Below are 21,538 nucleotides of genomic sequence, written 5' to 3'. Positions count from 1 at the left end.
GAGGATACAGAGGTCTTTAAAGATCACTTTCCCAGGGAAAATGATAAAGATTTTATATAACAGCATACACACCACCCTCAGAAAAATGTTAGCCCCCTTTTCCTCAAAAACCTTTTAGAAAATTAATAATTTTCCAGATAGAGTGCATCAGTTTACAGATTGAGAGCTTTCTAATCTTCTGCTGATAAAACTTTCTCATTCAGCTCCTCTTGCCTCACTTTTCTGTAAGGTCAGTGTAATAGACAGGCATTAGCTTTCCCAAACAACCCACTGAACTATTTACTTTCTTCTCCCACTCTATTTTGTCCTTGACAGTAAACAAAAAGTTCATGGTTGACTATGCATTTGTGTTTCAGCTTTAAAATATCATAGAAGTCACTTTTGTCTTCTGATAAAAATCAGAAATAAACCTCTAATGGAGTCATAAGACAAATCAAAAGAAACTACATAGCCAAGACACTGAAGCTCCAACAACTGAAGGCATGGACAGTACTCTCTCAGATAAAGGACAAGGTTTTTTAAGGACTGCCTTTCAGGGCAGTGGAAAGTGGGGCAGGGGGAGAATAGAGAAAAACACAAACACAGTACACAGTTATTTTATTGAAATACTTGAAAAGGCCAGCAATGGAAAAATAGGTTCATCATGAGGAATTAATGTTTGATTTACTTGATCATAAAAAAAGCTGTGTCTATAGGTAATTCTAGCCAGTTACAGAATGCACTGTGATCCATGCAACTAATATACTACAGTAGAATAGGCACTGTGTACTATTTTAGTTTTACCTTATACACAGCTTTCAACAGGTATGATCAACAGATGTGAGAAATTAAACAGCAACACTTTTTGAATTATAAACATTTATAATATACAAATTTGCTCATCTGATTCATAAGGGTTATAAAACACAACATAGTGGAAAATGAAAAACACGAATTACACACAGCATATGAAGTTGATCTGGCAGTTTTTGGAGTTTACGTTTTTCCTTTTAAGAGAAAAATCAGATGTCACTGGTCATGTAACATACAAAATCATAGGCCAGGACAGCAACAGTGATTTTTTTTCTTGAAATACATACTTGGGGAAATTTGTTCATCAGGTAAAAAGAATAGGTAAGAATGAAAATCACAAGTTCTGCCTGGTATAGCTTATAGTCCAAAAAGATGAAGTCACTTCAGATGAATTTGAAATAAATAAGCAACCCTTGAGGAAGTATGATCCTGGAGCTGAACCTACTCTACCAAAAATGAATTTCAACTATATACTAGTATGTCACCATGGTGAAACATCTAAGAACAGTATTTTGAATAGCTTTTTGGGAAGCAATGTCTTAGTGCTTTAATATGTACAGGTTATTTACAACAAATTCCCTTTTGGCCTCACAAGTTAAGCCATTTTAGCTGGCTGTAAAGATGCAATTCTTTTTTCCACGCATTATGCAATACTGTAGTAAGAGCTATAATTTAAAATAATCTTATGCATGAATTACAAATATTAATAAAGTAACTCTGCATATATAAATATTTCTAGCAGAATTTAAAGCATTCAGAATGTACATAAAAGTTTTTTTGTTTGTTTGTTTGTTTTATTTGGTAGGGCCAGATGGGCTTCTTCTCAGATCATCGTTGCTTTAGTAATGCTTTGTACATAGCAAAACCCAAAACTGCAAAGACAGTAGCACCAAAACTTGCTCGGAGCCAAAATGTAGAGCTCTTCAGGTCCGCTTGTGTCACATGCCTAAAATTCAACACACATACAAAAACAGGTTAATTCCATGACAGGAGTATCAGACAACTTGTGCCAAACTACTCTGCTTTTGGAAATTCATCACTACACTTGTCACAGGCAAGCAGCTTACAATTCAGCCTTACGAGTACTTATACAGTCATTTTACTTTTTTTTAAAAGCTTGGGATTTGATCTGCAGCTCTGATCACATTAGTAGATCTCACTGAAGTCAGAGAGCTCACACAGCTGAAGAGAAATGCAGGAGCAGATCATTAGTCATGAAAGTGGGGAGGGCAGTGTGTCGTCTTTGAGAGTACCAGCAAGCATTCATAAAAAGAAAACAAAAATAGCTAGCAAATAATTAATAATCCATAGCGAGAACAACTCTGTCCAGCAAAATCCTTTTTTTTTTAAATGTTGGGTTTGCATATTTCTGCTTTTCCATGAAAAAACTTTCCAGTTCTGTTGAATATCTACTTACACTTCTCCCCCCAAAAGAGTTTACTGACAAGTAGCAAGTAATATTTTTCCAAAAGCTAGAATCAAAAGGACCATTTGTAAATCCCTTTCTTCCCAGTACAGTCACAAGAACAGCAATAGAAACAATCATCCAATACCAAGCTGAAAGCTAAGAGAAAGTGCTTAGTGAAACAAGCAGTGACAATGGCATCAACAGAAGACGACAAGATGTAACAACAGTATGAAGTGACTGTATGACATAAAAAGCCACATCTTGCATGACAGTAGAGACAGCCAATGACCCAACTCTCCCAAATATTGCAAGAAGTCTGTGAGCATGCTCAGTTAAACATGGCTAGCCATCCTCAAAAGTAGTCTCAAGTATGACAGCTTACCATAAAGCAGGAGCTACCATTTCAAACAAGTTATCACAAATGCCATAATTCAAAGCACAAGAAGTTCCTGAACAATAGTAAAGGGTTTTTTTGTTTGTTTGTTTGCTTGTTTTTGTTTAAGATAGAACTTGCAACAGAACTTCACTAGCCTATGTATTTTAGCCTGTATTAATCATCATGGGTTACTCAGCGAAAGCTGCAGGAGTATTAAGTACAAGGAGCATACACGGTGCACAAGAGAGTTCATATAGCGTAAACTGCAGAGCTACAGCATACAAGCTGTTTGATAAAGCAGGAATTGTTACTTGCTATCAAAATGTACAAAACCAGTTTAGGATATTCTTTAGTAGACAGTTGCAGGAGTAATATAAGCCATATAATCAGTGTACTGTCATACCACATGCTGACAAACAGGCTCTTTGGTGCACAAACAGCAGAACACAGCTGGTCTCTAAAAAATTCCTAATCCTGTTTTAAAAATATCTTGCTGGGTTATGGAACAGATCAAATTCATGAATTCCTGCAAGCATTAGTTCTTCTACAGCTAGTTTTGACAAACTCTCTGCAAACTAGATGTCAAGTGGTTTGCTGAGGGGAAGAAAGGGAAAAGGCAATGGCAAGGTCACCTTAGTTTAGCTGTTGTTACCTGTCTTCAAGTAAACGTGGACCAAGAGATGACTCCATGAAGATGGAATCTTCTACAAAGTTGACGGCGTGCACCTGCTGCATAATACTGCTCTCCTCGTCTGCTAACAGCATGGCCCCCAACTCATCTATGTAGGGTCTTAACCTTTTTACACACATGCACAGTTTGCAGTTCATAGCATGGCTCAACAACAGCGTCTCAAATATGCTTAAATAACAAAGCCCAGAGAATTTATAATTTTTAGCTGTCTAGCCCTGATTCTTGTGCAGTTGTTAAAAACGTAGTGCTTGGGGAAAAACAGAAATAAATGGAGTTTGTACTTTTGATAAGCTAAGTAGTATATATGATCTAATGTAGCTAAATGCCATTGCTTTAAGGACAAAAGAAAACTGCTTAAAAAACTGAATCTCTTCCCACTCCATCCCCAAACCCTCAACTTCCATGTGTCCACAGCATACTGCAATACTCCTGCACCACATGCACGAGCTACAGTACCTGTGCCAAACACACTGGAATGAGTCCAACACTCATCAGACCTAAAACTGACAAGATCTCATTACTGTTGATAATTCAATTAAAGACTGAATTTTATCACTACATGTGGTGGTTTTTTTAGTAAAAGACTATACAAACCCTTGTCTTCAGATCTGTAAATTATAAAACTTATCTGTGTATGTAAAATAAATCACTTCTATGTAACACGACTTTAATAGATTATGTGACAAGCTCTGTTGGGTAAGTATTTGTGTCACTAACAATTCTCAAGTTTAATACGGTTAATTCAAATACCCAACTATTTGTATAATTTAAAAAACACCCCTTTAAATGTGCAAATCACTGTTAAAATTGCAAATGAATGCTTTTGCATTGCCCCATAAAGCACTCTCACATCTAGATTTTCTGATTCCTATCTATAATTTGCCTTGTTTTGACTTCTGCACGTGTCCATATTTAGTGGTATGCAAGAAAGTTGCTGAGCATGCTTCATCCTTTAAAAAACAATTAAAATATTCTCATTCATGATAAAATCCTCTTTTTATGTCTAAAGGGAGAGTAAATTGACTCTGATCCCTTTTCTAAGCCTAACAGTAACAGACTTTTTCATTTAAATAAAGGAACTAAATCAAGGCAGGGATTTGTCTTATAACCTCAAGGAAATCAACTGACTTCAGTAAGAAGTGATTAGGGCCCTCTGAACATCTCAGCCCAAAAATCCAAACTCCAAAAATACTTACTGAAATGCAGAACACTACGGATGTCTAATTGCTTTACATCTTTGAAAAAAATTCCAATTTTTCTTCCCTTAAATGTTCCTCATGCTGTCATAAATTCCATTTTTACAACTTTGATCCCTAATATTGTTTAGCTGCCATTAATGGGGAAAAAAAAAAGAAATCTGTCTGAAATATTAAAAAAGGATCAACGTTTGTTTCCAGCATAGGTTCTTTGACATGAGGATAGATATAATGCAGAAAAACTTTTCTCAATACATACTGAAAAATTCTACCTCTTCAATAAATAATGTTCAAATTTTATTTCAGTGTAGTTGTGTTTATGAAACCAGTTTTTGCCAGTGGTAGAAATTATTACCGCCTTGCTAGTAAGACAGTAACTCTGAATTAGAAAAATTATTCTCTCCAAGGGCAAAACATATACATGTGCACATATACACACACACAGTCATAGTTAGGACTCCATAAATGAAGTTGTATTTGAAGCTCTTGCTTATTAGTAATAATAACTAGCTTTCAAACTTCCCAAATAGATTGGTGTGTGTATTTAATCATATAATTAGTTCCACATATGTAAGAAAGTCTAGAAATTTTGCCTTTGGCATAAAATTCAGATTTTAATGCACGTTTTGGAAAAAAAGAGATTTTTATTCAACCTACTCTTAATAGTGACTCACATAACTTGTCACTTGTTGAATAAGATCTTTGAAATCTGTACAGTCTTTCTTTTAAGAGGCTTTAACAACTCACAAGAAGTTTGCAACATTCGCTTATCAAGAGGTTAACTGAGCATGCCTGTCATGGTTACACACAGAAAATTGCCGAGTTACGGGCCAATACTGACACTTTTCCCCATGTCAGCAGCAGAAGAATCCCAAGCCTGGGAAGGTTTAACATTAACTATAACAGTTCAAAAACATTCCTGTATTAACTACAAAAGCATTTAAAAGCACAGTGGTGAGGCCAACCGCCTCGTCACATGGCTACTCACACCAAAATTATACGCAAGTTAATGCAGCCAGCAAGCAGCAGCAGCCTGCTCTGACAGACAATAGGTTCTAACAATAAAATATAAGCAACTGAATTCCAAAAACATTGCATAACATGCGCAAGCTGCTGCAGCTTCCCTTCAGGCACGTATTTTCCTAGGATGCAAACCAACTCCAGAGGTTAGAATTTTCCCCCATACATTAGTCATCTAAAATGTAAAAAGCTTCAAGTGCATCTTATTATCTACAAATCCTAAAAAGAATGTAAAATGCCAATTCAATATATTCTATTTGGAAAGAAATCAGGAGACACAGCTTTGTATTAAACAGTTTAGAGAAAGAGGAAAATAGGTAAGTAAAATATTGTTATACTGTCCTATTTTGGGGGACACCCAAGTATAGAGATAGATTTCTGCAATTAGATTTAATGGCAATATACTATAGTTTTGAAAAATAATCTGCATATACTGCACAGTGAAAAACAAATCCTGGGTTATACTCTTAAAACTTTCCCATTATTACAGAAAAATGAAACTACTGTCTTAACTTTAATTTCACAGAAGGAAGGTTTTCATAGAAAAAAAAAAATAATCTTACAAATAATTCCCGGAACAACCATGTTTTATATGCAGGTAGAACTTCACTTCTATTCCACAATATTTAAAAACTTTAGAAGGAAGAAAAACATGATCTGAGAAGTCTCCCTCACTGAACAATACAATTCTCATGCATTAGAATTATTTTATTTTTAAATTAACTTAGCTGACAGAAAAATGCCACTACTGTACAAGCAAAAGGCAACAAGTGAATGATTTAAAACCAAGAAAGCAGAAAAACACACTTAAAATTGATGCTCTGTTGTTAAAAAAAAAAAAAAAGCAGCTAAAAATCCAAGCTCCTCATTAAAGAAAGGGTTAGAATGACATAAGCAGAAACCTTGCTTTTAAAAACAGGTAAAACAATGTAGTAAAAAGAGATTAAGTGCCAGCCAGACAAATACAAATGAACACCTAAAGGAAAGAACAAATTAAAAAATATAAAAATACTACAGGATAGTAAGAAGTCTCATACATGCATGTATAGTGCTTTGAATGCAGTGCCTTCTTCCTCAAAGAACCAATAAAACATGATCCTGGGTAGTTCAAACCAACAATCCCATTCCTGCACAATAAATATCTCCAAACTGAACTTCCACATTTGTTGAACTTGCCTTTCTGATAGTCTACAAACCCTCGGGAGAGTCTCTGAAGTTTGTCCGCAGAAGAGAAACTGAAGGTGGGCATGAACAGGTTTTTCAGTTGCATAGAGGCAATGTTCAACAGGTTTTTCAGTTGCATAGAGGCAATGTTCTTCCTTTCATTACTAAGGTGGGAATGTTCAAATGTGATATTTTATTTTGCCTTGGTAACAGTGTTTAAGCATTACTTAGCAACAAATAATACAGGAAGGGGTCCAATGTGAAAAATGTCAGTTTACCTACTTCCACCATCTAAATCTTCAGAATAGGAAGGGATCAGGAGAATAAAATACTCTTGAGAAACTTCCTTTACCCATCAGTTATCTAAACTTTTGCCCAACTATCTGACCTAATGGTAAGCACTTGTAAAGGCAAAATAAGAAAAGTTACATAAACTAATGACATCAGAAAATCCTTCTTGATTCAAATGCTTTCTCTAGTTTAATCACAAATCATTAGATTAAGAATGCATCCAAGGAGCTAACATTTTTAAAGAAGAAAACCATCTCCACCCTCCTAAGTCTACAATTAGGAGCTATTCCCTCTTGTTTACAGGTATCTCAGCTCTACTATATATGCAGTTATATAGTAGTCCATGTACTGAATGCTGAATAAACTGTGGAAATGTGTTCAGTAAGGAAACACCTCCGACAAGCTAACTAGGAAGAGAGTTGGTGAGATGAAGTGAGCATGCTGGAAACCTGCCACAAAACCCTAGTGACTAACTGAATGACTACAGACAAAGAGATTCTAGCAAATAATTTTTCCTTTCTGTAGGGTCAATGGAAAAGTCTATGAGGAATTCTCCTTACCTTGAATTACAGACTTTTTTAGGCAGCAGTAGATTCCTATGCTTATTCCACACTGTCTAGTGACAAGGTGTGGAACGACAGTATCCCGAGACTTCTTATAAAAAGACTGCAATACCTCAAGCCCTTGACAGTATTTCAGAGAATGAAATGCAATGTCTAATGCAGGACTCAAAAAACCCCACAGGCCCATACAAAAGAGAAACAAGCCACAACAGCTAACGTAGCAACCCAAAACCATTCCAACAAAATGAGGATGCATTATAGAGGTGATTTCAGCCTCAATAATAAAGAGTTGGGATCTTCTAGTAGTGTCTGCTGAATGAAGTTTTAGAGAGACAATATGCTAAGAGATTGCTGTTTCAAGGGATTTTTGTCTAAGGGGTGACTGCTATAGAAGAGTTGCAGCATGGACAGTCTCACTCATATTCACAGTCTTGTCCTAAGCTCATGAGTTTTTCACCCTTGTCTGAACTCTCACTCTGTTGTTAACACTTTTGTCTTGGATTAAAGTGGTATTTCACAAAGATGCTCAATACTGTAGGTAGATGTTTCAGTAGGCCTCCTATGTGTGCGTAACTTACATTTAAAGGAGACAGCCACTCTTATTCGGAGCAGCTACATCTGAAAACAGTAAACTAAGTAGTAACATACACGGACAAGCAGCATGTCAAGATATTCTAACCATGGCCTTCAAATAAACACATTTATCATAGTTGCCTCCAAGAATCACATTTATCATATACACCTCCAAGAAGGCTATAAGGGATAGAACCACTACACTGCAAAAATTGTTCGGTTTGAACTCCCATTTACTGGGGTGAGGTGACAAGTGCTGAGGTGTTAGTAAATCATGTGTGTCAAAAACTGCCTGCAATACACACAAGACAAGATATAGCACTGTTTTCAATGCTGAAAACCAGTTATCTCTCTTTACCAGTTGCTTTTTCCAAAGTGTCTGCAAATGTTTAACCATTTACCACTTCTTACATGTTGCATTTTCTTCAGAGAGGAACTGGATGTTAAAAACTCTAGATTTTTTACACAAAACACCCACTCTGTGCAAACCAAGCATAACACACACACACAGAAATTCTATGAATTCCCAAATATCAAACAACTATCAAAGATAAACATGTAATATGTTATACGATGCTGCTATAGTCAAGCTGTGCCTTTATGAAAATATTTGTGTAACTGGTATCTATGAGGCACTGCCTCTAATCAATATTAAACTAACCTATAATGTCTCAAGTGAGACACATTACACGGATTTATAGACGCTACTTAATGTCCATTACCAGTTCCCTAAAAACACAGTCCTGATTTCTCCACAGCATTTTTGCAATCACTAAGTGCCTGAATCAACTACCAAATTGGTGATGTTTCAAAGAAATCACTGGACTAAGCTCAAAAGACCAGAAGTACTTTCAAGTTAAACAAAGTTTGACAATTTTATGACAAATACAATAGTAAGTATCTGCCTATTTAGTGGATATGGAGTGAAAAATCTGCAGTATATAAGGTTACCAATTGCTTTTTCAAAAAAAAAAAAACTTTAAAAGCACACCTGGTACCTAGTAAATAAAGTTAAGGACCTGTTAAGAACTGCAGTGAAGAGTTTGTTCTTTACAGATTGCAGCAAGTCTGAGTTGAGGAAGTTCTGACAGATGCAAAATGTACACCTGTTGCAGGCGCACATACAGCGTAACCGGGCATGGCTGCGAAAACACACAGAAGGACAGGAGTTGAAATCTTGCTCATAAAATCAGGTGCACATTAGGACTGTGCCACAACCAAGAGAGATTTAGGAATAAAAGGTACATTTGAATGAGTAAGGAGAGGAGAAAAAAAATACACTGGGGAAGCAAGGGTACAACTACAGCTGTGCAGAATTTTAAGGTTAGATGTTCTACGTCTTAGACATTTTGGCATTACCACCATACACAGATCTTAATAGCAAAGCACAAACATGAATGAAAATGTTTGCTGAATTTATTTAAGTTTGTAAGGAAAGCTTCTAAAGGCTTCTGAGTATGTCTGCACAGCAATAGATAACACCCCCTTTTCAAAGGAAAGTAAGCCACATTTTCTACCAGTTTGAATGCACACTTTACAAAGTGACAGTTACCCCTACCTTTCCCACCCTAACAAACACACATGCTTGAAAACTAAGGAAGAAGCAGGAATATTGATATGACAAGACATTTGGTCAGTGCTACACTTTAGTGGTTTCCCAGTATTCCAGCGCTACAAAATAAATACAGGAGAACAAAACAAAAGAAAAACTTTACAAATCTAATTCAATAAATTCAGTTTCAAATATTAAAAAAAAAATCCTATTATTTTGGGTGAAAGTGACATTAGTTCTATTTAATTTAAAGCAAATGTCAGCTGTCATACTAGACTCCATCTGCTGTAATATTTATGTAGTCCAACACCATATTAAAAGCTCCACCCACCAAAAAGAGAGATGCAAAGTGAGCTTAGCAACAGCGAGACGTGTAGTGAAGAAGAATGTGAGCTTAAGTATCTTCTATCTGAAGACCAAAAGGTATTTATACAGCAATTCTATTAAAAAATATAAGATCTATTAGATGAATGAACTGAAGCACATAGTAGTAAACACCCTGAAAATAAAAAAGGCTTCAAGTAGTGCATTGGGGGAACTGTTGTTCACTAAAGAGTGTCATTACTTGTAATCAACTGTCAAGTTAAGCTAATAACAAGGATTAAAGCACAGCTTATTCACAAGTCTCTCAAAAATACCAAGATATGAATATTGACATATTGAGTTATGCATCCACAGTAAGGACAGAACAGAACCCTACATATTCATTGGCATTTGCAAGAGGAACTGGATGAAGTAGTGTACTCTTTAAAAAATACCTTAGCAACAATAGCTGACACTGATTTATACGTTGGATACATACCAACTTTCTCAATTTGAAATAATTTGAAGATTCTACTCAAGTCACTTTCATCTCTCTGTTGCTAAATCTCAGTGAGGCAGTTCCATCCTTGTGACTAACAATGACATGCAGTGGTATTGTGAGTGACCCATGCAATATGAAAAATATAACGGTTCAAGTACTTACGGATACATTGCCATAGTTGTCAGTTTAACAAAGATATCCTTACTTGGCACATCAACCGTATTACAAGTAAAGGCTTGAGGTGGAGGCATTTTGTGTTTTTTGCAGAATTCAGCAGGAGAAATACTATATTCCTGTCTAACTTCATGCAAGTCAGACTTTGCAGCTACCACTAAGCATGGTATTCTGCTATCCATGAAGTGCTGCTGCAAATTTAAAGAAAAAAGTGAAAGAAACACTATGTGATAAATTCACCCTGGAACAGTCCAAGTTGAACTGTTTCCAGCAGCATTAAGATACGGTCTACCGAATGAAGCGAGGCATTTCTAGAAACAGAATATTTTATATAGACAAGTAAGTAGACATTAGTTTTGTGTGAGTAACAAAACTGCATTTTTAATGCATCAGCCATATATAACCACCACTCATAAATAAAATGTCTTTTAAACAGTACAACTTATGTATAGGACCAGTAACTGACACTGAGTATTTTGTCAGTGAAAAAATACATAAATGTAAAGATTTGTGTATATAAATTATACAAACCTTAAAAATCCTGGCACAGTACTCAAAAGACTTCGGGTTACTGACATCATATACCAGGCAGACAGCATCGCATATGGTCTCAGCATCAGTTAAAAATTCAGAATCACTGACATCATGTAGCTGGAAAAAAAGACAGTTGGAGAGGGAGAAAAGCTTTGTCATTATGCAGTTAAAAGAGTTTTATAACTTACTTTTTTTCTCACAATTTTTATGGCTCATTTTTATGTATCCTTAGAACTAATGGACTGACTATAGGCAGAATTAACGAAAAAGAAATAGTAAGAATTTACCATACAGCCAACGCATGTGAGCTGTTAACATCACATCTGCAGGCAATCACAACCTCAGCATAAAAAGCTACATTTACTTTAACACAAAGTCTCAGATAACCATAGGAACTGCCATTCATCCTACAAAGGAAAACCACAGAGCAGAGGACTAGATCTTGGAAAACAAAGAAAGAATCATATTATCATAAAGGAAAACTACAGTGGAACAAGCTTTAAGGAAAGTATTTCACCCACTGAAGATTAACTTTAGCCGTCCTAATCACCCTATGTGACAGATTCTTCTCTACTGAATAGGTAGATTGCTTGCTGATAATTTATCTTATGTTATAATGTGATGCCCTTCAGCATTAACATAATGGACTGGGTTCTGTACAATTTAGGTCAAGGTTTCCAAAATAACAGGTCCTGAACAGGTTCAGTTTAAAGTATTAACAACATGTAAAACCAGAAGTTATTTGAGCCAGAAAAGGAGTGGGGGGAAAATCCACATTTACAAAGACGACACAATTAAAACAGAAATTTGTTTGCAGAAGGCTCTGAATAATTCACGGAATTTTAAGATTAACCAGTCATATGCAAACAATAATGAGGCAACCTTACCAGCAAGTATTTTTCCTGTCCATATACATAGACTGTATTAATGGCATAGTAAGATTTGTGTTCTGCACGTATTTGCCTCTGTCTCTGAAAATGCAGAATTTCATGTTAGACCACAGCAACTTGCCCCTTTAAATTAGATTTGAACTGCTGTTTTACTCCATTTATTAATGAATGGAAATTACAGTAATCTGTGGTTCATTTTGCAAGTAACTGCATAGCTATAATCCACAACGTACAAGTAATTATTGCATGCAATAGCCATTTATCTATTTGCTAAAAATAAATAAATAGATAAATAAATACCACACCAAAACCCCCCCTCCTCCTCAGTAATTCTATATTCCCTCATAGAACTCTCCAAACTCAGTAATAATCAGCAAAGCTCTAAGATCAATTGATTTTGCTGTTTAACTCAAAAGCATATATAGGTGAATCTTACTATTAGATTTCTTCCAAGAAGAGCCTGAAGAACTCCACTTTTCCCACAGCCTTTCATTCCAACAACATTGCATCGGAAAACATTTCTCTGAGTTTGTTTTTTCTGGAGGTCTATCTTTTTATCTCGTGTTACTTTTGAAAAAACACAAATATTTTTCACAGGATGTACATGCATGTATGTATGTGAAAACATGAAATAATTGTCCACTTACATTAAAATGCACACAAAACAATAAAAAATATTAAATCAAATGTTTGAATTGAGCAGAAAGTAAAGAAGAATATAAGTGAAAAAAGACCATTTGTTTAAGCAATTTACTCTTGAGCAGATTTCTAAATTTTAATTCCTAAATTGCACAAAATTATTTTTTTTTATTACCTGTAATTGCTGATGCTTGAGATTCTTGTTCTGCAAGTATTGAATAGCCTAAATAACCCAGGTACTCCAGGCAACGCTGTACATCTAAGTATGTGGTTAGTCTAGCAGAGGAGACAAAAAGAGGTTTTTAAATTGTTAGCATCTGTGATACCAATTCTTTACAGTACTGATACAATCTTTTCCTCCTATCTCCAGACCGACATGATAGAAGTATTCCTGGCACTACTGAAGGGCAAAGCACTGTGAAGGTAAATGGTGACAACTTTACCAGTCTTAATAGCCAGCAAAACACTATGAAGGCAGTACTTGCTGAGGCTTATCAGCCTACACTGTATTTTTTTTCCTGAGCAAATAATGTTTTCCTCATTTTCTGTATTTTCAACAGGAAAAAAACCTCATTATTGAACATCATTATTCATACTGTCTCTAAAGAGTAGAACAACAGAAATAAATATTTTGACAACATTCAGGGAGATTTCCACAGCTTGAAGAGACACTTCTTCATAGTTAGCACTAAATACTGGCCAAATCCTGAACAGGTTATAACAACTGTCTGAAGATTAGGCCACTTGATGGGTATAAAAATGTGACTGCTTGGGTCAATTTTCAACTATTAAACTTCCACTCTTTCTACTAGATTTTCAAGAAGAATCTACAAATGCATTATCATACCCAAAGTTCTCAACTACTAAAATGTAACGTATCACACTTACGTCCACTGGGAGAGAAACCCTTGGTATGTAATCCACCCCCTTTCATTTGTACAAACAGTGTTGTTAACATCAGGTCCCCATGGCATATAAGGGAAGACTTTGAACAGATCTTTCAATTCATCAGGAGACAAAGCACAATCTCTATCCTGAAAACAAGCATACAATATCAGACATAAATCACTTAATTCACGTCTATTCTAAACTGGTAGTTTCTTGCTGTATGCTTGCAAGATTCAAGAAACTGGCTATGAGAAACGGAGCTGCTTTCTTTTTAATCATTGTTCTTTTCTTGTTTTTAAATAAGACTAAATATACGAGCTAGTTAAAAAAAATTTGGTAGTACAACTATAACTGCCAACTCTCCTTGTAGACAGAAATATAAATAGCAGGCTAGTTTTGACTGCATAGCTTAAGCCAGAGCCAGTTTGTGAATGAAATGACACAATGACAAAAATACACTTTTTGCTAGCAAAACTGCTAGCAAACTAAGGCTCTTCAGTATAAGGACACACATACACTCAAAAGCTTACCAAATCGTGTTTATCAAAAATACTTTGAAGAAACAAGTATGCGTGATGATTTAATTCTGTTGTGCAGTCTGGAGGAATTTTTAGCCTGTTTATTGAAAACAAATACAAGAAGTGTTAAGTGTGTTTATGAAATAGAGAATATTAAAACTCAAAATACAGACTTTTTGAATTACAACATTTGGTATTTGACCTCTGCATTTAGTTTTACTAATTTATCTTTAAAGGGATCAAAGCACATACTTTTTATTAGGAGCGTCTTTATATTACATGAGAGATATATATATATAGTAATCAGGTTTTTGTTTGGTTGTTTTTTGTGTTTTGTTTTGGGTTTTTTTAATGGAAAATTACCCAGTTACATTTTTGAAAAGTAGCCACAGAGTTAGTCGATCTCTTAACTTTTTAATTTGGAGATTTTCAAAGAATCTCAAGTGCTATGAAAATACTGACAGGCCTTTTCTAATTTGTTGCCATATACAATAAGCAACTGCTCAGATTCACGTTCCAGTTTTTTATGAACAGTCTCTTTTGCCATCTTTCTTATAAAGAGAGATAGCAGTACATGATTTGGCACAAGAGACAGGAGTTCTTCCTTTGTAATTTTCAGTCACATGAAGATTTTGGCTGGTAGGTCATAAAGTAAGGGAGATACTTGATGTAACAACGTGTTAAATAAACACACTACAATAACCCTTTCCTCCTACCAAAGCGGGAGGCAGCATAAATTAAATGCACGTAAGTTAAAGAAAGCTAAAATAAGTGATACGTACGGAGGAAACAAGTACTCTGGCGTAAGCTCTAAGTCATCGTCATATCCAAATCGACGCAAAACAGTCCAAGTTGTTTCATGCCTTCCTCGCTGAATGAAAAGTGTGTGTAGAAAAAGAAAACCTAAAAATCAAATGATGAAATCTTAAGGCCCTGAAGTGCTTTATCTGCTACAAGTATTTTTAATAGAATCAGACTGAAAACAAAAAAGCTTGAAATACACATTCAGATTTTAAAGCTCCTGTGTGACATTACAGCATTATCTACACAGACCGAAGGTTCAGAAATCATGTTATTTGTCAAAGTATCCCTCAAAGAACTGTTTCCTTAAAACAACCCACTTGTTTCTTCTGGTTTTGTTTGCTTCTTTCAGTACTAGTATTTTAGAGGAACTTCTCTGTATGATAAAATGGTAAGCCTTAGCAAGAAGTCTGGAGAATAGTCTCACGGAAGAGTGCCTTTAGTTTTCCTGTACCAAAATAACTGGGTAGGATTTTTATTTAGCACTTTCCAGGGCTTAATGAACACTGAGATTTCACTGTTTAGTAAGGCTATGCCTTAAAATTCCCACTCTTTACAATTTCTCACGCATCCTGTTACATACCTAAGCTCCACAAGCAAAGCAGTTACAGTGATGCTCAGAAAGAAAACGTTTTTTCTCCTTTCACTTTTGCCATATGCTCTGAGCAAATCTGTACAACATAGCTGTTAAAATGTTGACAGACACCACACCTTGCTGACAAGTGTTGCAGACAGTGAGCTTAGAGACAAGATACAGATTTATCTATGAGACAATCTCTTTTTAATCAGTACACTTATTTGGATTCCAAGCTCTGTAAAAACAAGTAAGAAAGACCTTATTTTATTCGCCCCATTATTCCCCATTTTAATAATCCTTTGATATCATACTGCCACCACACCCAGCTCTTATAGTCTAAAAGAATCAAGATAGAGATCATATTCCAAAAGACTAGCTTTTTTATGTAAGAATGATTATCAACTGTGTAAAGACACATCTTTTAAGAGTTAAATTGGGCTTACCTTTTAATGTTAATCCATTATCCGCAACTCCATCACTTAGGTTTTTCCTGACTACATTCTTTACATCTTCCAAAGCTTGAGGTGCCAGTGGTGTATTAAAACAAATTCTCTAACAAAAAAAACCAAAAAGAGAATGTTAGGACCACTGGCTACTAAGCTGGACAAACAGCATGTCCTGCATGAAATGCAGCCTTAATGTTCTGATAAGCTAGTAAAGGACAATCCAATTTCTTACTGGAAATAAAGGTGTACAAACTTTATTTTTAAGTAGAAGCATCGGGGCTTGTACATTTAAATAGGGGTTTTTTTTATTTTGCTCTTGAACTAAAACTTGAACAATGGTTAAAAATAAAATTAATACCATTTCCGTTTTTACAAATCCACTCTTTTATGCTGCACTTGATACTTTTAGTATTTAGACCTGGTTCCCTTAGAATTCACCTTACTACTGTTCCTTCAAAAACAAATCACTTTGTTTTCTAGAATTACATAGTTCAACTATTAAGCATGGTGAAAAGATAAGCAAAAGAGTTACCTGAAAGAAGTTAAGCTCTGCATCATTGAGAGTACCATCATTATCCTGGTCAGAAATTCTAAAAATGCGAGTGAGTGCTTTAATACAGGCAGGTTTCATCTAGGGAATAGAAGAAAGTTCAGTATCTTTCTAGGCTTGAATATAAAAAGATTACACTGAATGACATCAGGCAGCTCAATCAGATTAAAACAAATACTAGCCTTCATTTTACGTTTTTAGAACAGAGACATTCATACACATATATACAAAAATAAAAAGCAAGAGGAAACAAAATCCTGATCTAGCAAATTTATATCCATGATTTTAAAGCAATTATTCCACATTAAATATCTTTCTATTCAATTATTAGAAGAACCTCAAGTTCTTCACAAGCTGAAGGTGGCACTACTTAGTTATTTTAAAAAAAAAAAAAAAAAATCAATTCTCTAAATTCAGTGGAAACAAGGCCTTGCAATCCCAGTGCCTTGCAAAAATAAACAGCTCTAGAACTACAGTCAACTCTTTCTAAACAAGCACACTATCTCTATTCACCATTTCAACTATGACTTCAGAAAACTTCAAACATCAAATATTGAAAATCTTCACAGGTCTCATTCATCTACCAGGCAAAGCATTGATCTTATGGACTATCTCTATGACAAAAGAATTGCTAGGATACCTTCCGAGTGAAGGAAAACACACACTGGTAATTCTCTCCCAACAACTACAGTGATGATGGACTCTTCTCTTCATAGAGGTCACACAGATTGCATAGAGATTGGTTTTGGAAAACCAAAAAGATTTCAGCACAACAATTTTATCACAACATTACTAACTCATAAAGATGATTCTGATGGAAGAAATCAAAACAGGGTTATTCTCTGGTTCTCTACTTAACAAAGTATTTATGATTAAAGCAACTCTCCTACTGCCCAATACTACACAAGGGTTATGTTTAAAGATTTTATTTGTATTTGCCCATGAAATTAATGTTTTTTAAAAAAACATACTCCTGTTCTAATACGCTCAGCTAACTGCCTGTGATACTTAAAAACCAGCCACACCACTTGTTTCTTATCCCTTTTGCCAAAGTCTCACAAGATGCTCAAAACATTCTTTCCCTTAAACCAGGCCAAGTCTGGAGTACTTTCCCTGAAATAGAGTTACTGTGAAATGTATATCTAAAGGAGAACTGAATTGAACACATGATTTTGTTCATATTACATTTGGCTTAAAGCCATTACCAAAGCTTCTGCTTCTCATTTTACTTAGCAGTTCACATGGACAACAAAAAACTGTCTTCATTGCTTTGAATGAAAAGGAAAGACAGATCGGATTAATACAACACAAAACAATCACCATGGTTCTGGAATATAATGCTTGACATTTGGGGGTAGGGTGGTGGTAACAGAACACACTAAGAAATGCAAAATCCACTGAAAAGGAAAGAACAGGGAAGTGATTAACTTCCCCCCCCCATATTATTTGTTCTTAGAATCTACTTATAAATACCTCTTTCTCCTCTGGGCAATAAAGAGGACCTGTAGGATGTAGAACAGCTTTCTGCGCATAATAAAATAGCTCTGATATATTCTTCAAGTTTTTGGCTGAACACTGAAAGAGAAATCCTTATATGGATTAGCTAGTTTCTTGACTATTTGGTGATTTCTTCTGAAATTTAAGCAAGCATCAAACTTTTAATGATCTAGCCCCCTCTTGTGGGTACAGTGCTGTTCTGGAAAAAAGACACCTAGCCCCTGTACCTGTTCAGTAATAAATAAAGGAGGTCTCACTACAACTTGCTGTCATACCAAGAACAGAGAAATCAAAGAGTTGTATCTACTCGGGGGGGGGGGGGGGGGGGGGCGCGAGGCATACCCACAGATATTAATTCAATTTTTAATATTTTGCAGACATCTGTCTGACTTAAATTTAAAACACTTGCTAAAGGCAAGGATGTGAGGAGGCTCTAAATGTTAGAACTTGACAGTAACATTTGATTATACAACAGTGTAATCTTCTTTAAGGAAAAATAACATATAAACTCACCATGATAATTACTTACATTTGAAATATTTTATTTTGAACAACAACAACAAAAAAATCACCTTGTCTATTAAAAAGTTGCCACACATGCTCGGCAAGAATGTATTTTTTGTTACTCATTCTAACTTCAGAAAGTCTTGCATACCTCTACACAAGTTTCTATCTCTGTATATTGATTCATAATGGGAAGGATAGTTTCCATACTGCTATATTCCACTAGATCAGACTTGTTTCCAACTAATATAAGAGGCAGCCTGAAAACAAAAAAAGATTACGAGCTTTAAAGACACAGGGATAAAAAGATCTATCTTAACTTAGCATTCTACCTCCCACCAGAAGCCATTATATTATTTTCATGATGTAACTAAATATCACTGGCAGCCTACAGGCAAAACTAAACAATAGCAGTTTTAAGTAAATTGTTTTGATACACACTTAGATAGAAATGTACTTCTTGTTGATACTACAAAAACCACAGTTAAACACAAAAGTAACTAATCATATTATTATAATACAAAACCAGCATCAGTAGAAAAGCTATACAGACCATGTAGCCAAAACTAGTTATACCATAACAAATATAAACACACCTGGTAAAAGCTGCCCATGAAATTCAAAATAAATAGCATTGCTGGCATATGTAACAGACCTACATACTTTAAATCTCTTGTTGCTTGGACTTCTTATATAAACTTTAAGTTTAGAATTTGATTTTCTTAAACAATTAACATCCTCAACACTGGCCATTGACACCCATCGATGTGCAGCCTAATTCACACTTCTCATCTTTACTTATGCACCTGCTATCTTTGTCTGTCCTTTCATTGATGAGAGGAATCCATCGACTTGTTACCTAAAGTGGGTTTAAAAACAAACATGAAAAATACATTTTCAAATTTAATGTGACTGAACTGTGCACAAGTTCGACTATAACTGCTACTGCTTCTTTCCCAAGAAGGCACATATTTACCCACAAAGGAGGAAACAAACGAAAACTGGAGTTGATTAACAAGCAACTTTCTCAGATGACTGAAATGACTGAAAACTCACATGTTGAAATGGACCAGAAGCAATAATACATCTGTACGTTCTCTTAACAACTTGAGCTCAAACACCATCTTATGCATTTAAAATACGTCTTGCCATTTTCAGCTTGCCAACAAGTAACAGTGCACAAGTAACATTTCAAGCAATAACTGGATAAAATGGGTTACCATACCTTATCAATAGAATTCTTGTTGTTAACAGCATATACTATACAAATCACATTTGCCTAAAAGGAAAAGAAAAGAAAGGCATAGAATTCCACTGTTTAGAGTCTCTAGAGCAACACAAACAATTAAGAACCACATGCAACAACATCAGAGTAAGAACAGTTCCACCATTGGTCAAAAACTGTGTCCCTGACTTAAGCTATTTGTAGCCTGAACGACAGCTTAAACCAAATAATTTATATGTTGAGAAGTGCCAAAAAGCACGTTCTGCAGTGCGACGTTCACAGTTTATGCCTGCAGAGACCTATGTAACCAAGAAATCTAAACTAAAGAATCATAATTTGCAGCCTCCACTCAAGTACCAAACTAAAAGCCAGAAATGGAACACAACACCATGACAGACTGTACAGAAAATGCGCAAAGGTGCTCAGAAAGAACTGAAAATAGGAAACAGAAGGAATTATAAAATTACCAAGAATCCCCTGCTATTCATAAATGCAATAGTACAACATGACAGAAAGAACCGAAATGGATCTTTCCAGGGTAGCGTTATTTCTTTACAAAAACTGTCAGTCCCTTGGCCACTGATTAAAAGATATATCATCCTTTCACTTGGAAGGACAAAGCTTAAGCTCAATTCACCAACACAGTGGCAGTACCTACTTTTCTTAAATAGAGGAAGGTTTACTATAGCACAGGGCACAAAACAAAACAAAATTAAATTCCAAGCAATAAAAAGCAAGAGAAGGTTTTTTTCTTCAATTTAAACTGAAGCCCATCTAATGCAGAGAACTTAAAAGGACAGATTTCTCCGAAGGCAGAAACTGCTTTCTAGTAAACACTAAAATACACTTACCTGTGATATTTCATGATAAAGCTGCTCATCACTTTGCTCTGCTTCTGCAGTCAACAGAATAAGCCATCCATTAATACTAAACATTTTTGCAAACAAAACTGAAAAAGTTAGGAAACTGAACTAGGGTATTTCACAAGGCTCATAAGACAGCCTTGTGAAAGCTCTTGTTATTTAAACATCTTTTTATAAAGTGCACTAGAGTGCTTCTATTGAAACAATGATGAAATTGATCCATTAACTCACAAGACAGAAACAGTCTGTTGCACACAAATTTTTTAGCAGCTATTTTAAAGAGGAATAATTACATTTGTAGACAGATTCTCTCTGGAATAAGTCAGAGTTTGCATCCCACTACATTTATCAACAGACCCTTCCTGGGGCAGTAAGTAGCAACATTGTTCTATAATGTAAACTTTTACAACAGAATATGGCATGTGTTACTTTTATTGCAGTGTCAATTTTTTTTTTCAGTGAGACCAAGCTTCTGTTAACCAAATCTATTTCATCCAACAGAAAGAAAAATTCACTCCACAAATTTAAGCGCAAGTCCAACAAAAAAAAATACACATTATTTCTTTGTTTCAAACAGGTAAACATACCAAATATATTTCCTCAGCAGTGGTGAGAGAGAGAAGACAGGAAGGTATCTGCTAACATGGCCTAATTCTTGGCTTCCATTATAAATGGCAGAAAGATTTTTCTAGCTGTGCAATAGTTCCATATATTTATGATAGCACATGAGCCTTGATACTGAGCCTATTTATCTATTCAGTAAAGTCAAGGAGATTAGAATAAATCAAAAAAGAAAAATACAAAATATGAAACTAACACAAAAGGATAAGGTGTCCAAACTTAGAAATTCAGAAAGACATAGAATATAAGGTATGTAAAGTCTCCCGCATCTTAGTAAATTCTTCACCGAAAGAAAAAAAAAATAGTTTTGAATTCCATGAAAGTACCCACTTTTATTTGAACCTGTAAATATGTCTGTCACACAAAGAACAATAACTTCA

At 35.2% G+C, this 21,538-nt stretch overlaps 1 protein-coding gene across 9 annotated transcripts in view; it reads right to left on the bottom strand.

Moving 5' to 3' along the window:
* Nucleotides 1–580: 580 nt before the first annotated feature.
* RHOT1 (ras homolog family member T1) overlaps nucleotides 581–21,538 on the bottom strand; it is a 28,126-nt gene continuing 7,168 nt past the window's right edge. For 2 of the 9 annotated variants that reach the window (XM_030014726.1, XM_030014729.2), the window contains exons 4-21: nucleotides 20,526–20,569; nucleotides 19,675–19,728; nucleotides 19,256–19,308; nucleotides 18,601–18,709; nucleotides 17,922–18,023; nucleotides 16,431–16,529; nucleotides 15,896–16,004; nucleotides 14,857–14,977; nucleotides 14,087–14,171; nucleotides 13,557–13,702; nucleotides 12,844–12,944; nucleotides 12,466–12,596; nucleotides 12,027–12,110; nucleotides 11,137–11,256; nucleotides 10,594–10,796; nucleotides 9,094–9,216; nucleotides 3,229–3,372; nucleotides 581–1,738 (exon numbers count right to left, since the gene is read on the bottom strand). In XM_030014726.1, the coding sequence (XP_029870586.1) occupies nucleotides 1,621–1,738; nucleotides 3,229–3,372; nucleotides 9,094–9,216; nucleotides 10,594–10,796; nucleotides 11,137–11,256; nucleotides 12,027–12,110; nucleotides 12,466–12,596; nucleotides 12,844–12,944; nucleotides 13,557–13,702; nucleotides 14,087–14,171; nucleotides 14,857–14,977; nucleotides 15,896–16,004; nucleotides 16,431–16,529; nucleotides 17,922–18,023; nucleotides 18,601–18,709; nucleotides 19,256–19,308; nucleotides 19,675–19,728; nucleotides 20,526–20,569 (1,946 nt within the window). In that variant the 3' untranslated portion in view covers nucleotides 581–1,620. The other 7 variants (XM_030014728.1, XM_030014730.1, XM_030014731.1 and 4 more) reach the window with 7 other exon arrangements.

Source organism: Aquila chrysaetos, chromosome 5 (genome assembly GCF_900496995.4).
Source record: "Aquila chrysaetos chrysaetos chromosome 5, bAquChr1.4, whole genome shotgun sequence".
NCBI lineage: Eukaryota > Metazoa > Chordata > Aves > Accipitriformes > Accipitridae > Aquila > Aquila chrysaetos.
The sequence above is the reverse complement of the archived record's forward strand: the minus strand, read 5'-3'. Positions and strand labels throughout refer to the sequence as shown.